We start from the raw sequence: 16,338 nt of genomic DNA on the forward strand, positions 1-16,338 counted from the left end.
ATCAAACCCGGTTCTCCCAGATTAGAGTCTGTACACTTAACCACTACACCAAACTGGCTACACTAGAAGACTCCATGGATGATGCTGTGGCTGCATGAATGGGTAACGGTAGCAATGAGGGAGCCGGGTACAGTTTACCCCTCATCTGCTCACCCCTGAGAGCAATAAAATTCACAGCCACATCACCAATAGTCACTGAAGACTGGCAAATACATAAGGATCTTGCAGTCCATATAAAGAACTACAGACTGCAGCTGTAGTGTGGTTTCTAGTCCAAAAGTCCACTCTGCTTAGTTTACACAGACAATTTTGCCTAGGACGTCCAGATCTTGCATCTTCCACTACAGGTTGGATCGTGTCAGCCAGTGAAAATCCTGGGGGGGAGGGAGACACAAAACCCACAATCAGCCTTTAAGAATATACTTTTATTCAAGCACATATAAACAAATTATTGGAAATATAATTAATGAAGACTTGAAAATAAACAATGTCTGGGATAGCCAGTCTGCACTGGCACTTGAAGGTGCAAACTGCAATCTATAACAGTGATGCTGAATCCATATTTTAAATATTATAAGGCTAACCACAGCTATCCAGTCATACATGGCCATTAATGTTGTTCTGTTGAACACAGGAAGCGGCTGTTTACTCACACTACAGGCTGAGAAAGAAACTGGACACACTCACTTGCTCCTTCCTGTCTGACTGTGGGTCGATCATTATGTTGATGAGGGAAGGGGTACATTTTTCCACCAGGCTTCTTTTCAAGGCCGCTTGCAGTTCCTCCGGAGTTTGGACAAAGTACCCTTTCCCACCAAAGGCAGCTGCTATCTGCTCATAGTGAGCATTTGGCAGCAGACATACTGGAGGGGCACTGAAATGAAGCAAACAGAGGTTTGCACTAAGAAGAGAGTAGACATCGTAAAAAGATTATGCTGCTGACTTGCTAAATACTGCGTCCAACAAGAGGCACTGCCCTTTTCCAGAGTTCCTTGGAGGAAACTGATCAGCCCATTCAATTACCATCTTTTTGTTCCAATATCAAACCATTGCTTCAAAGTTTCAGCCAAATACAGGAAATCTACTAGTGGCAAATATCATCATCATCAACAACAACAATAATAACACCTTTTGATCTCTTTGGTTCAACTACAAAGCACTCAGGATGATTTCTACAAAGCCACTGAACACATTCTGTTGAAAAGGTCTTAAAGGAGTCAGATAAAAGCCAGTGTGATGTAGTGGTTAATGTGTTGAACTAGGATCTGGGAGATCCCAGTTCAAATCCCTACTGGTGCCATGGAAGCTTGGGACAGTCACACACTCTCAGTCTAACCTACCTCTCAGGGCTGTTGTGAGGATAAAATGGAGGAGAGGAGAACGATATAAGCCATTTTGGGGCCCCACTGGAGAATAAGGTGGGATATAAATGAAATAAATACATTAAATAACCCAACTCTTCTCTGAAGCCATGTGGGTATTTAAAGTTAAAAGCATGAAAAGGGGTTCTCTGACCAAAGGATAATAAAACAAAATCTGCATTTTTAGGGATGGAAATGCTAGTCCCAGTTCTCCTAACTACTTGCTCATATGAACATGCGGCATGTGTTAAGAAGCCATGCTGGAGTCAGAAGGCCCAAACTAGACATTACACTGTGGTTTAAGTCTTCTGTGGTATCCGTGCACCACCCCTCCCCAGCCAGCTGAAGCCTTAGAAAGCATTTTAAATTGTGAAAGTGTAATGGGACGAAAGGATTCAACACTATTGTAATCAGTGACCCTTCTCCTATTTTCAAAGCAGGAACTTCTTGCTGCACTCATTTTAAAAACCTGGGTCCCCTTTACCACAGACCTTGCATGTCTTAACTGTTTTGGCCCAGTCTTCCCCTGAGCCCTGGGGAACTTTCTCCTTGCCCTGGTCAGCCTGGCCTAGAGCTATTACATCAGCTTTTTTCACCACGGCCTCATACTTCCCTGGGGGCTATCTTCTCCTCTTGAGTTAACGGTTCAAGCACTTCTAACTTTCATCCACAGAGGTAGGAATGAGATCTACTCTTAACAGATTACCTTGTGTCCACAGAAAAGATCCCCAGCAGTATGAAACAGTTTGGGGATATTGCTGCCATATTGATTCAGCGTAAAGCCGCCTTCAATGTTTGCAACTTATATTAGTGTGTGAACTAAATGCACTGGAATGCCATCACATCGGTTCTTGCACCAGAGTCTATGACAGGAACCCCCAACCTTTTTGAGCCTGCAGGCACCTCTGGAATTCTGACATGGGGAGGCGGGCTCAACCATGAAATGGCTGCTGTACGAGGTGCAGCCAGCCACAAAATGTCAAGGAGTGAGGTCACCCACAACAGTAATTCTTCAACATTTCAGACATAAGCTCTGTTGAACAGGAGACGATATAAAATGAACATATTGTGTAAAAATATTTTCTTGCATACATCACAGCTTATCTGCAGTCATGTAGTGAAGATCCTTGTGACCAGGGCTTTTTTTGTAGAAAAAGCCCAGCAGGAACTCATTAGCATAATAAGCCACACCCAACAGCAGAAACACATTAGCATATTAGGCCACACCCATGACAGAGCAGCTCATTAGCATATTAGGCCACACCCCCACATTACCAGAAGTGTGGTCATCCAGCCACACGCACCTTTTGCTTCTTATTCTGTTTACCTTGTTTGTTGTCAAAACCCAGGGCTTTTTTTGTAGCAGGAACCCTTTGCATGTTAGGCCACAGACCCCTAATATAACCAATCCTAATGAGTTTCTGCTGTTGGGTGTGGCCTATTATGCTAATGAGTTCCTGCTGGGCGTGGCCAGCTCGGGAGCCAGCCGGAACTCCGTTCCTGTGCGTTCCTGCCCAAAAATAGCCCTGCTTGTGACGTGGTAGCAGCTGCTGCTGCAGCAACTTACAAAAAAAAAATCCACACCGCCAATTAGCTCAACGATGGCCAGCCAGAAGTCAAGCTGGGCAAAAGCCCCACCTGGTCTCAGCTACTTTCTAACAACACTTGGAAGGACCAGGAAAGGTGTCAGGGGGCATCATAGCACCTACGGAACCACACTGTGGACTGCCTGGCCTATGAGGAAAGTAGGAGTATCGTGGAAGTTTTGTTACATGCACTTTTTAATGTTTCAAAGAAATAACTGCATGTTTGTTACATCCAACAAGTCAAAAGCAGACTGAGTGCAGCACAGAACTACCCACCGTGTAGCAGGTTCTCCAAGCTCCAGTATCTCCTTCCAGGTACCTGAATCTAAGCCACTATATATTCCATTGTTGTTGACTATGATCATGATGATTGGCAAGTTATACCTGCAGTTATTCACAACACAAAATAAAGAATCATTTCAAGGTGTGGAGGAACTTCCAACACTTCACGTCGCAGCTCTGCCCACTTTCAGGTACCGTATTTTTCGCTCCATAAGACGCACCCCCCCCCAAAAAAAAGTGGCGGGGAAGTGTGTGCGTCTTATGGTGCGAATACTGCAAAAAAGAGTGGGTGAGCGAGGGGGCGATCAATCAGCCCGCCGAGGACTCTTCGTCACGGCCATGAAGCTGCCACCTGGTGTCTGGCCCGCCCGGGGACACCACCTGCCCCATCCAGGACGTCGGGAGCTGCCCACAGTCGTCCGTCCCCCCGTCCCCCCCCCCGGGTCTGGCTGCCGGACGGGGGCGGGAGGTGATGGGCCCATCAACAGCCGCGGCCCTCCTCTCCGCACCCTCGAGTCGAGTGGTGTGTTCTTGTCCTCCCTGCTGTGCTCAAAGGGGACCTCGGAGGTAAGGCTCCCTCTTGGGGACAGGCTGTTGAGCTCCGCGCGTCAAGGTGGGGGAGAGGGGTTGGGGAGGGAACTCTCGGCAAGTTTGTCTTTCCACCCGCCCCCCCCTTCCCGTGTTGCAAGCGCGGCGGGTGGCTTGCTGTTCCGGAGCCAAGTTGTGCCAGCAGCGAATTCTGCTCGGGACAACGGAGGCTCCCCCCCCGGCTCACACATTTTTGTCTCCGCTCAGGAAGGATGGCTCCCGAGCAAACTAAATCATGCAGCAGCCAAGTCGCTCACTCACAACTTTAATGCCAGTAGCTCGCAAAGTAGAATTTTTGCTCACAAGACTCCACAGCTTAGAGGGAGCATTCCCCCCCCCGAGAGCCCTGAGCAGGGAAAGGCTCTCGCTGCTTTCCAGAAGCGTCTCCATTTGTTCGCCGGTCTTTTAATCTGGTGGCGGCGGCGGCAGCCAAGGACGGGAGCGTGAGACGAGCGGCCCGGAGGACCTCCGCGACGCGGCTGACCCCTGCAGGCTGAGGAGGAGCCCCTGGCGCAGAAGGATCGCCTTCCCTGCGGGCTGACAGCCAAAACCAGAAGGTGGGGTTGGATGGTGGGAAAGACCGCAGGAACCACGGGCGGACACCACCTTCAGCCTCAACCGAACTCCCCCCCGCGTGGAGGAGGAGGCAGCCTGCGGGGGGAACGGGAAGGCACGCTAAGCGGGTGGCACGCCAAGGCACCTGCTTGAAAGCCACCGCTCACCCCAGGATGACGGCGAGAGTCTCGGCCGGGGACTGAAAGCCGCCCTCCCGGCGTTCTGGCCTTCGCGGCCCGAGACGCGGAGAGGCAGCTGCGGCCAGGAGAGGCTAAAATTTGGTTCAGAATATTTTTTTTCCTGTTTTCCTCCTCTAAAAACTAGGTGCGTCTTATGGTCAGGTGCGTCTTATGGAGCGAAAAATACGGTATGTTATTAATATTTTTAGGAGTTGAAGTGGCCCCAGATTTTACCTGCATATAGTCTCCACCTCCATGCCGGAGAATCCAAAGGCACTGTCTCCTTCTATGCAGACCACTCGCCTCTCTGGACTGTGGTCTTTAGTAACCATGGCAGCTGCTATTGCAAAACCCAGCCCAACTCCCATAGTCCCGAAGGTGCCAGCATCAAGCCTACAAGAAAGGAAGGAAGCTCATTGTCTCTGTTCTGACTAATGATTAGGCTTCTCGTGCAACAGTTCTCTGTACACATTTGACACCCTGTCTTATTGAAAAGAGCTACTGGATGTCTTTAGAAAATATGAGACACAGGATGTATTTATAGATCAGTCCCATCTAAATGTGGAATTGTATAAAGATTTACCAAATGTGAATGTAGACTGGATTGATAGAAAAAGGAACTTTTATAATAATTTGTTAATAACATTGTTTTTTAATCTATTTTCAGAGCTGAATTACTGAAATTTCAAATGAGATGTTAATAATTTGGATTGAGTTGCCAGAGGCTACGGTACGGTCACTGTGTGCCCACTGAGATTTGTACAAGGAAAATAAAATAATGCATATTCAGCAACCTCCTGGCTCTCAAGGACTGCTGGCAAAGGTTCATGAAATATATTCTGTATTTGACACAACAGACAAACAAGATGCTTGAATATTCAACAGCTAGACAGTGCTGTTAAAACTGCAGCATTCAAGCAAATTTCTGAATGAGAATGCTTTGCAATTAGCATGCTCAGAAGCACAGAATACATAAAAGTAACAGCCGAACAGGTCTGCTACGTTTATTCCATACAAAATGCACACACCAAGTACGAGCACAGGAAAGTGGTTGTCAACATGTATCCTTTGGACATTTGAGTTGCACACAGTTCCTGCAGGTTGCTTTCTGGCCCCACTGCTCTAATTTTTTAAAAAATCTTTCAAAGGTACAATGAAAATATTGCTTCACCTTGGGAAAGGGAAAGATGATTTTATTCAGGCCCAACCATAAATAGCAAAACAGATTTAACATAATAATTCTTTAGCCTCCAGAATCTGAAGTGTTTTGATTGGTACATGAAAATGTTCTCCTCCTCAAGCTGATTTCAGCCAGAATGGGGGGAAAATAAGCACTCGAGCAGAAGGCACCTTTCAGCAGTGCTTCAATCAATCAATGCAAGTGTCCAGTACATTTGCTTAAACAGCCATCCTCATTCCCCAAGAGTGCCAGATAAAGCTTTTATTCTGTTTTGCATTTGGGGAGGGGAGGGGGGAAGAGAGCTAAAGATGAACCCAGTTACTACACCAGTTCATCAAACTTTGCTGATAACACTTAAATATTATTCACTAGGGGGGTTGGCAGGGGGAGTGGGGGGGAGGACTTCAGACACAACACTGAAAACAGAACAAGGCCAATAATTACCTGTGGCGAGGATGATAGTTTGGAAGCATTGTGCGCCCGATGTCCATTGTGTTTGCTCCCTCACTGACCAGAATGCAGTCCTTTGGCAAAAGTTCCCTGATGTGGTGGAATACTGTATAGTAATTCATAAGACGTTGCTTTCGCAGGGAGAGTGCCTTGTGTCAAGAACAAATATTTATTTATTTATGTATGTCTTTATTCAACTTCTATCCTGCTCCTTCCCTGGCCAAGCAGGGCTCGGGGCGGCTTCTGACAATTAAATATACAATAAAATCAGCCTTACGGTTTTAAAATCCAATTTTTCAAGTTAGAAAGCTTAACAATCAAACTACTATGTCAGATGGCGCCCAACAATCCATCGCAGGTGGGCAGCCAGCACAGAGAAGTTCGCGGCCCAAGAGTAAATGGAGGGAGGCCGGCTGACCCCCCTAACCATCATTGTCCTCAGCCATATGCCCTGTGGAACATCTTGGTCTTACGGGCCCTACTGAACTGAACCACGTCTCGCAGGGCCTGCGTCTCGTTAGGCAGAGGGTTCCACCAGGTTGGGGCCAGAGCCGAAAAGGCCCTGGTCCTGGTCGAGGACGGCCGGACTGCTTTGGGGCCAGGGATTACCCGCAGGTTGCTACCAGATGAGCATGATGCTCTCTGAGGGGCATGTAACTCAAATACATTAACATCTGTTGCTCCAACAGGTCCCGTAAGAGGCAAGTACTGTAAAAGCATGACAAATGACACACACTGATGTATGCAGAAAAACAGGCTTGGGACACTGAACGGATTCCGAACAAGCAGACTGAAAGTACATGTGAGCGACACACAAATAAACAAAAACAGGACTTTGTTCCCAGCTGCATTAATTTTTCGAATGAATCCAGATATACCACCAGTACCTTGGAAGTCTCCTCATTGCTTTTCATTTTTGCCTGCAGTTCTGACCACCACTCTGTACCAGAAGGGTATTTCCAAAGCTTTCTGTTCAGGTGTTCTAAAAGCTGGAAGCACAGAAATACTTTCACAAGCCTCTCTCCCCCTTGACATGATGTTGCTTAGAACATGCAAGCGTACCCTAACAGTATTGTATAACCTAGGCAGGCTGTTTGCATTCGTTTATTTTATTTTTTATAAATGTTTTATTGCTTTTATTCTAAAAACTACACAGAAATCAAAGGAAGGGGTAACTAATATCTACAGGAGAAAGGAAAGAAAACTACTACTAAGAACCCAAGTAGCAGTGGTCTAACAATTTTAACAATGCTTACAGTAATATTTCACTTAGAACACCTTTGTTACAATGAATAGTAAGGCTTATCAATTTATCAGATGATAATCCATCATGGTTTTAACTAGAGTAAGAGTGGCCAAGTAATCTAACAATTTTAATTAGGTTTAAGTCAAAGATATATGTCTTAAAAATTTATCGTTTTTGTTTCTAAAGTCTGCTTCTCTACTGAGTATGGGAGTTTAAGAGTACTAAAACAGTTTCTTCTTCAAGTGGTGTAGAAATATCCCTTCCATGATTTCCCATCTCATGTTCCTCTTCAGCTGTTCCATCTTCTTCTATTATAGTCCAGACCATCCACAAAGTGTCGGTTGTTTCTACAGAAACAAAGTTAATTTTTGTATATTATCCTCTTTATAAAATGTCTTTTAGTAGGTCTCACAAGGATTTCACCAGGCAGAATAATCTTAATATATTGTAGATACATTCCATAGAGCATATCCAACTCGCTTATATAAGATCCTAACATGGTTGGGATGTCTGTATTTGCTTCCGGTCTCGTGACTGTAGCACCAAAATTAGCATTTCCTGAAGAAGGTTTCGATGTCAGTGCCATTTTTTCCCCTTCCGTCGCCGCTTTTGTTTACATTTAGTGAAATGTTCCTAATGTCTCTATGACTGGGTTTTCCTTGGTCACACTCTACCCCAGTTAATTAAAGCTTAGTTTTTAGTCCCCTTCTTTTGCTGTTAGTATAAAGAGCTTATCTTTATTGGGTGGATTTCTCCTCCCCCTCGCTTCACATGAGGGGGACGTAAATGCTTGAACAATTTGAAGTTTATCTTGTTTTAACTGCTCAGAACTCATAGTTCATCAGAAGTCTTCCGCCAGGTAAGTGAAACCGCTTGACCATCTGCTCGCTTGTCCCGGTGTGTGACTCTAGCGCCATTGCTGGTCTATGACGGTGGGACCTTTGGAGCAAAGGGGAGCCACAATTCCTCGGCAGTTTGCCTTGGAAGAGGCACCCCTCGTGCTCCATGGCTGCCCCCCCCCTGCGAGGGCCCTTGGGGGTCTGGAATCGTTCAGGACCCCTCCCTACTACCATATCACGGGACCCATCTCTCGGAGCTCCGAAGAGACGCGCCCACCATTCAATTCGCCAAGACTGGAAGCCTGTTTGCATTCATTTAAACAGCCCCAAATATTGGTGCATGTTTTGCCTACAGAGATCAACTGACAATCTGATAGAAACAAAAATGGCTAGGCCTTAAGTGAAACCCTCCATTGTAACTCCCTGAAACCCACCAGATAGAGGAAAGAAGATGCTTAAGTTACCTGCCCAGTCACTGCTTTTATGTCACCCAATAAGGCTGCTACAGGTCTCACATTATTTCCCAGTTCTTCTGCACAAATGTCTACCTATTATGTAAAAGAAAAGAAGTGGTTTGCAGAAACGAATAGCAGCCCAAGTATAGTGCATAGCAAAGGAAATCACAATATAGCAGGCTGGATTCTTCCATTTCATGCTGTCGGCACCTATTTGTTTCTTCAGCACACGGTGCCATTTGATGATGCAAAATGAACAATCTTGCAACATCAGAAGGTACCTTGTGCCAGAGGACCACATGGACACCAACGAAACATACTGCTCTCTTCAGTATATTTCTCTCTTAAACCTAAGGATTTACCTTCCATTCAACAGCACAAACTTCATTACAGAGGGATCAGGGAACTCTGACAGCTTATTTATAAGTTCCCCTCTTCACAGGCTATTACGGGCAAGACTTACTGGTCTGGTGTGGTATCCTCTCTATTGAAAGCAACCATGTAGATGCTTTCAGATTGGTAAAAATTACATTTATATCTGCTCTTTTTCCAAAGAGCTCAGAAAGACATACATGGTCCCCGTTAGGTTCAATAACTAAGCCACTTCTCCACGCTAGTTTCCTGGGTCAGGGACCAAGGGAAATATCTCTCATCTCTTATTGAACCTCAGCATTCAGGAGTCAGAGCAAAGGCAAGTTTGTCCCCTCCTTGAAATTTTAAGAATTGCGTTGATAACCCGGGCGTTGGACTAGGAATGGAGCATCATGACAGCAATCCCCGGTTACCCATGGTTTCCCTGAGTTACTTTGGGCCAGTTACTGTTTTCCAAACTGACCTACCTGAGGTAAGGGTAAAACGGCAGGAAGAACAGGACCTTCTCAGCTCCATGGAGGAAGGGTGGAATAAAATGTTAAAAACCAGCAAAATAAAAAAAAAAAATATTTTTTCTGCTAATGAAGTCAGACTCATCTGTTGCCCAAGGGTACACCACACGTTTCTGAATCCTCAGTGTCAATCAATTGGAATTATGCTCCATCAATACCTGGATAATTTTTACATCTGGCCGAAATCTTGGTGGAAGCCCAAAATGTAGAATCCAGTTCAGCCGGGCACCAAGCAATATTATTACATCAGCAGACTGCAAGGCCCTAATTGTTAAAAAAAATCAAGGAAACAATTGGGCTGGATGATCCAGAAGGCACCCTTCTATGAATGAAAGAGCACCTTTGGATCCAACCCTTATTTTCAGCATCAGCGTTAGAACTGTGCTCTTCTTACCCAGAGTGACTGAAATTTACCATGGGAAAGAGGCTATCTACTCTCTTATATTCCTTTAGCTGCAGTCCCACTGCTTTTGGGGAACCTTACAATTCTAGACCAGACACCAGTGAGAAGCAGAGCTGACAAGGGAATGTCCCACATGAGCACCCCTCCAACACAGTATCAACAATACAAATGTTACCAAAGACATGTGGGATCCAGCCAAGGTGAAACATTAACCATGACCTTGGATAAAGACCAGCATAAGACCATCCCCTTAATTTCTGCAGAACGTAAATTAAAGGCTGCATTTGAGCACTGGAGTGAAGACTCTTCCAAGCGTTATTGCCCCAGCATGCCAGCAGCACCACAGGCTCATCGGTCCCCCTTTTTGCCTTCTTTTTAAAAGCTGCAGTCCCTTTGGTTTAAGATGTCTTCTGAGCTTCGTAGGCCATGTTGGGTGTCAATATTGGTAGAAAGGTGGGACAGCTGCAGGACAAGTGAACAAGGCCTCTTTGCCCTGTGGCTTTTAGCCTGGGGCCCAGCCATTGTCACACTGCCATTAGATGAAACTTCATCACTACAGGAGAAGGAGGAACACACCTGCTGCATACCTGGAATGCAGGAGCAGTAATGATCATGGACTAGACAACACTAACTTTAATACCTCTGGAAGTTAGCCCTGGACTGCTTTCTGACTTCCTTCAAAACTCTTATCAGGAGTGAAGCAAAGCATGGATATTTTGCTCATGCAGCAGTCACTCTGTTGGCTGCCCATCAGCTGCTGGGTTCAATTCAAGGTCCTGGCCACCATATATGAAGCCCTTTATGGCCCCAGACCCTCATTTTTGCAGGACCACCCCTCCTCCACCACAACAGCTTGGTTCTCTGTAGTGGCCCCTACCATGTAGAGTTCAGAAAAGCTCCCATACTTCTGGCATTCCACAAACTATGTAAAACAGAATTGTTCAAGAGGGCATTTTGATAAAGATGACAGGGCTATATTATAACAGAACGGTTCAGAAAATGTTTTGAGTAAGGAAACAGGTCTTCGGACTTTACTACTATGTATGGTATTGTGTTATCTGTTGCCGTACGCATTATCTTGACTCAATGCACTGTATTTCTCCTTCCAAGATACAATTTACTGCTTGTTTAAACATGTCATGTTTAATACTTACACTGTGTTGAGATTTCTGCAGTCCCAGCCTCATTTCATTCCTTATTATGTGGCTTATCCAATAGCACTGATTTACACTGTGCAAACTGCCTTGAGTCTCAGTGAGAAAGTGGACTATGAATGAATACATTCATAAAGCACCTTACGCATTTACCTAGATCTGGCAGCGGCTACGCAACATGGATGGTTGTCAGGAACAACTCCCTTCCCCATTGGAGTAGGCAAAAAGGGAAGCCCACACTGGTCCACCAACTTTCGGATGCTGTCTTCAGCACGTGCATAAGCAGCACCTAAGGGGGGAAAAAACCCACCACCATTCCAGGAAGCCGTTCTGGCAGGTCTCTGCAATGACTGTCACTCTGCTCCCTCCATTAAAGTTCCAAGGAAATGACTGTATAAATCTTACATTGCAAGAGTCCACCTTGTACTTTTGATTAACACGAGGCATATAGAAAGGAAGTTATAATCACAGTCAGGGGAAAAAACCCATAGTTTCATAGAGAGATAAGATCAACAATTCTTTAACAACAGATACCCAAAATGTATCTGTATATGCTGTAGGTCCAAGCAGAGTTCCACCCCTCCCCAGTATACCCATTTACAATTTACTATATAATTTAAAAATCCAAACTTGGATAAAGCTTTTTTTAAAAAAATCACTGCATTCTTTTCAGACAGCCCCAAACAACTTCAAAGCAGGTTTCAGCTCCAAACTTCAGAAGGAACTTAACTTTGTGAATGATATAAGCAAGACAACAATGGAAAGAAAACATTCTCATCATCAATATGCTGATGACACCCGGCTATATCTGTTATTGGATGGCCACCTGGATGCTGTCCCATATAATCTGGCCGTGGGTTTGGAGGCTGTGACTGGGTGGTTGAAACAGAGTAGGCTGAAACGGAATCCAACTAAGACAGAGGTTCTGTGGCGGGGGGGGAGTGGGGGGGCTTCAGGAATGGGGCACAGATTACCAGCTCTTGATGGAGTGTCACTGACACTGGCAGAATCCATCAGGAGCTTGGGAGTGATTCAGGGGCTTCCGGTCTGGCTCCCGCGAATGGTGGACGCATCCTCGGGTTGCTCCCGAGGGCGTCTCGCCCGCCCGCGGTGGAGGAGGGAATCCGTGCGAGCGGAGACCCGAACGAGCACCTCAGGAAGAGAGGAGCTCAGATCCGGGGCGCTTTAGGGCGCACTAGGGGGGAGTCGCTCTTTCGGCCGAGAGGTCGGAGACCGAGGCTCCCGCCATGCCCTGCCCCAATGGACCTTGCTGCGTGAGCGACCCCGAACGGGGTTTAGCGGAGCCACCAGACGTCACCGAGTGATAAAGCGACCATCCGCAAAAATGGAAAAAACGAGCGGAGAGAAGGGAGGGACTTCCGTCTGGGCGTTTGCTTGTGTGTGAGAGCCGGCTGTTTAGTGTTTTGGACTGTTTATGGTTGTGAATCCGATGGGAGTTTTGTAAAATGGAAAAGTTTGAACTGTGACAGCGAGGAGTGCCTGGCAAGCGCTTATATACGTCCAGTTTCGAGGAGGACCCAATAGAGAGTTTGGGAGCGGAAATAAAAGCGAAATGAAATTAATACCATTCTCAAAGTTGGGGACCTCCAAGGCATGAAAGGAAGAGGATTTATAGTGCATGAACTGAGTGTGTTAACAGCAACCCGAAGGAGGATTTAACAAGCCGGAAGTAGAAGACAACAGAGGAAGCCCCTTCACGTCAGCGATAGTAAAGGTGCCCAGCACGCAAAGAAGCGGTTCTGACTGTGTCCAGAAGAGATTTTTCTTTTTTTTATTAACAGAAACTCAAGGGAACTCAAGGGAACATTAACAGAAATTCAAGGGAACATTACTAACATATTAACAGAGAATTATATGTGACTGAACTAAGAAAAGAAGTTTGACAACACACAGAAGAAGCCCAAGAAGATTAATTGGACATTACTAACAGTTTAATTTACCAGTTTATATATCACTCAGCTTTCTCTTTCCCCCACTGTCTACCCTTCCCATTTCTTCTTTTAAGCGAAATACCTCCCCTTTTTAGGGGAGTCAATAAAACCTTTATTAAAGGAGCTTGGGAGTGATTCTGAATCCCTCCTTAAATATGGAGGCCCAGGTTACTCAGACTGCCAAGCTAGCGTTTTTTCATCTACACCAGGCTTGGCAACTGGCCCCTTTCCTGTCGCATCCTGATCTGGCCATGGTAATCCATGCAATGGTCACCTCCAGATTAGACTACTGTAACTTGCTCTACGCTGGCATACCCTTGCGACTGACCCAGAATGTGGCGGTGCAAGCCCTGACAGCAGCCCCGTAGCTAGGGCTTTTTTGAGGAGGGGGCCTCAGGGGTGGTGGAGCTCATTAAATCAAAGTTAATTACATTAATTCACTTTGGGGCCAGCCCAGGGGGAGGGGGCCTGGAAGAAAAGCTAGGGGGCCAGGCCCCATGGGCCCCACATTAGCTACGGGCCTGCCTGACAGGAACATCACAGATGGCACATATACATTCAGTGCTGCACCAGCTACACTGGCTCCCAGTGGAATACCAAGTCAAGTTCAAGGTTTTGGTACTGACTTCTAAGGCCTTGAGCGGTCAGGGACCGATGTACTTATGGGACCATCTCCTCCATTATGTCGCCAGGACAGCCTTGCGTTCCTTAGACAGTAATCTGCTAGTGATCCCTGGCCCTAAAGACATCCGGCTGTCCTCAACCAGGGCCAGGGCCTTTTCAGTCCTGGCCTCCATCTGGTGGAGCTCTCTGCCAAACTCCATCAGGGCCCTGTGGGATCTGATGCAATTCTGTAGGGCCTGCAAGGCAGAGATGTTCCGCCAGGACAGCAATGGGTCCATCTTGGCTGGCACCCTTTCCGGTTCTCTGTTGTTTACACCTATTTGCCCTCTTTCCCCCTGTCCCCGAAGTAGCTGGCAGTGGGAGTTGGAACTGGGATTGGTTATTTGCCATCTGATTGCTGCTAATGTTTCATTAATGTTTTAACTGATTTTATCATCTTGTTCTGTCTGTGGTTTGTACATCGCCCAGGGTCCTGCAGTGGCAGGTACTGGGTGATTCATAAATACAATAAGTAATAGTAATTACTATCCTTTATAGTTAGTTTAGGAGCTGTGGTGGCTCAAGTGGTTAAGACGCTGAACTGCAGGCTGGAAGATCGGTAGTTCAGCAGTATGAGACCTGAGTTGCCGCATGACGGAGTGAGCTCCCATCTCTCGTTCCAGCTCCTGCCAACCTAGCCGTTCGAAAGCAAGAAATTGCAAGTAGATAAATAGGTACCACTTCGGTGGGAAGGTAACAGCGTTCCGTGCGCCTTGGTGTTTAGTCATGCCGGCCACATGACCACGGAAACGGAGATGAGCACCGCAACCCTAGAGTCAGATTTGACTGGCTTTCGGTCAAGGGAACATTTACCTTTACCTTTTTTATAGTTAGTTACAAAGTTCAAAGAGGACTACCTTTCCCGATAATGAGGAGTGGTTTTCTGGAATGTGCAATAAATGAAGCTGCCTTTGAAACAGCCGACTCTTCAGCCATGCTGATGGGAGGTGCTGGGCAGCATTCCACGTACCTGGAATGTAGAATTAAATATTTATGCTCTTCAAAAGGGAAGGAGGATTAGCAATGTAATAAAATAATCACTTGTTTTTAAGAGAGAGAGAAGGCAAATTTAATTTGAGTATTGCTTCAGGTCATTATAATGAGCAAAAAAAGTGTTCTATCAATATACACATTCCACATTTCTAAAACAAAGCAAAAAACACAACAAAACCCAGAAAACTCCCTAACTAAAACGTGATCAGCACCTAGGAGAAACTCTGTTTCATATATGTGTGTGTTCCAATGACATCAAAATGGTTTTCCAGTATTTTCTTGCTTCATTTTGACAAGAAGGAAAACAATATGTTTTCTCACTATTCTTCATCGAGAAACACACAGCTGGAAAACTTTAAAGGGAGGCGCAGAAGGGTTTTGCATATGCTGCAAGTCAGCTTCCCTTCCCAGTAGAGGATCACATCTACCTTACTAAAAGCTGTGTGGGAAAGTCTAGAATGTTCCTGTAGTGCAGCACAAGGAAAAGCAGCTGGAAGGAGAAATCTAGAACGTCCCAGCCTACACATGAAAGTGCCTAGGCATGTGCACAAGGTTTTGGGGGTCCCATTTCTTGAGTTGGAATTTTGACACATGCATCTCAAACACACACACACACACACACCACTTACCATTTTTCTAAACACTACACACTAGTGCATCCATGCGAGAAAACACTAAGCATATTCAAACCCATAATATTTAGTAAAGGGTTGGATCCTACGAATCTCTTTCATTAGCAGCAGAGTCTTGCTCCTGCAGTGGAAGTCCCCTTGTGCCAAAGGAAAGCTCTGCCACCAGTGGGAGTGATAAATTGGAAGCCACTTGGACAGACACCTCCCAGGTGGTAATGAGCTCAGGCAAATCACGCTGAGGAGGCCCTTAAGGGTCTTTTTATGCAGAATATTTTATGTTTTGTTCAATCCTTAAGGGGCCCATGCTTCTTCTCTTTATTAGCTCCGCCATCAAACACAGGAAAATAGGGAACCATGACATTCAGATTCCATGACACCACCCACTCTAATAATTTGCACTCACCTGACAGTGCTCTTATTCACCTGCAGATTCACAAAATCTCCGGGTATGTCAACATAACAGGCACCTGGACGACCATAGATACTATTTCTGACAGCCTACATTAATTGGAAAGAAGGAACAGAAGTGCACTGCAGTAATTAAACTCTGCCATTTCTAAAATCTGACAAACATGTAAAGAAAAAATATTGGGTTCTATCTGGTGGCATTTTCAGCTGTTGGAAGCTATTTCTATCAGTGGAACAGGACTTTCTCACTTGCTCCGATTCCACTGCAGCCTAAAGCACTTACCAAAATACTGCTCCTGAGGGACAGAGGACCTGAAGGAACCACAAAAGGAGTGATCGGGGTGTACAATGTTAAGCAAAAAGTAGTAAAATGGCCCCCTTTTTCATTAGCAGAAACTTACTGCTGCATCTAGTGGTTTATAGAACAGAAATACCACTAGATTTCACTTACAGCCTGGTGTAACCACAGTGGCTTTTCACAACTATGCCACTAGCTGATCACTGTCTCTAAACTGTTTCATACATTCT

General features: G+C 45.7%; 1 protein-coding gene across 1 annotated transcript in view; it reads right to left on the reverse strand.

The window, feature by feature from the left end:
* HACL1 (2-hydroxyacyl-CoA lyase 1) overlaps positions 1–16,338 on the reverse strand; it is a 27,283-nt gene continuing 10,945 nt past the window's right edge. Inside the window, exons 6-16 of the mRNA XM_015429696.1 lie at positions 15,806–15,900; positions 14,635–14,747; positions 11,316–11,451; positions 9,764–9,869; positions 8,731–8,814; positions 7,069–7,170; positions 6,176–6,330; positions 4,786–4,944; positions 3,224–3,331; positions 688–874; positions 1–374 (exon numbers count right to left, since the gene is read on the reverse strand). Coding sequence (XP_015285182.1) covers positions 342–374; positions 688–874; positions 3,224–3,331; positions 4,786–4,944; positions 6,176–6,330; positions 7,069–7,170; positions 8,731–8,814; positions 9,764–9,869; positions 11,316–11,451; positions 14,635–14,747; positions 15,806–15,900 — 1,278 coding nt within the window. The 3' untranslated portion in view covers positions 1–341. The remainder of the gene's footprint in view (positions 375–687; positions 875–3,223; positions 3,332–4,785; positions 4,945–6,175; positions 6,331–7,068; positions 7,171–8,730; positions 8,815–9,763; positions 9,870–11,315; positions 11,452–14,634; positions 14,748–15,805; positions 15,901–16,338) is intronic.

The sequence above is a fragment of the Gekko japonicus genome, unplaced genomic scaffold, assembly GCF_001447785.1.
Source record: "Gekko japonicus isolate JY-2015 unplaced genomic scaffold, Gekko_japonicus_V1.1 scaffold767, whole genome shotgun sequence".
In the NCBI taxonomy this organism is placed as follows: Eukaryota; Metazoa; Chordata; class Lepidosauria; order Squamata; family Gekkonidae; genus Gekko; species Gekko japonicus.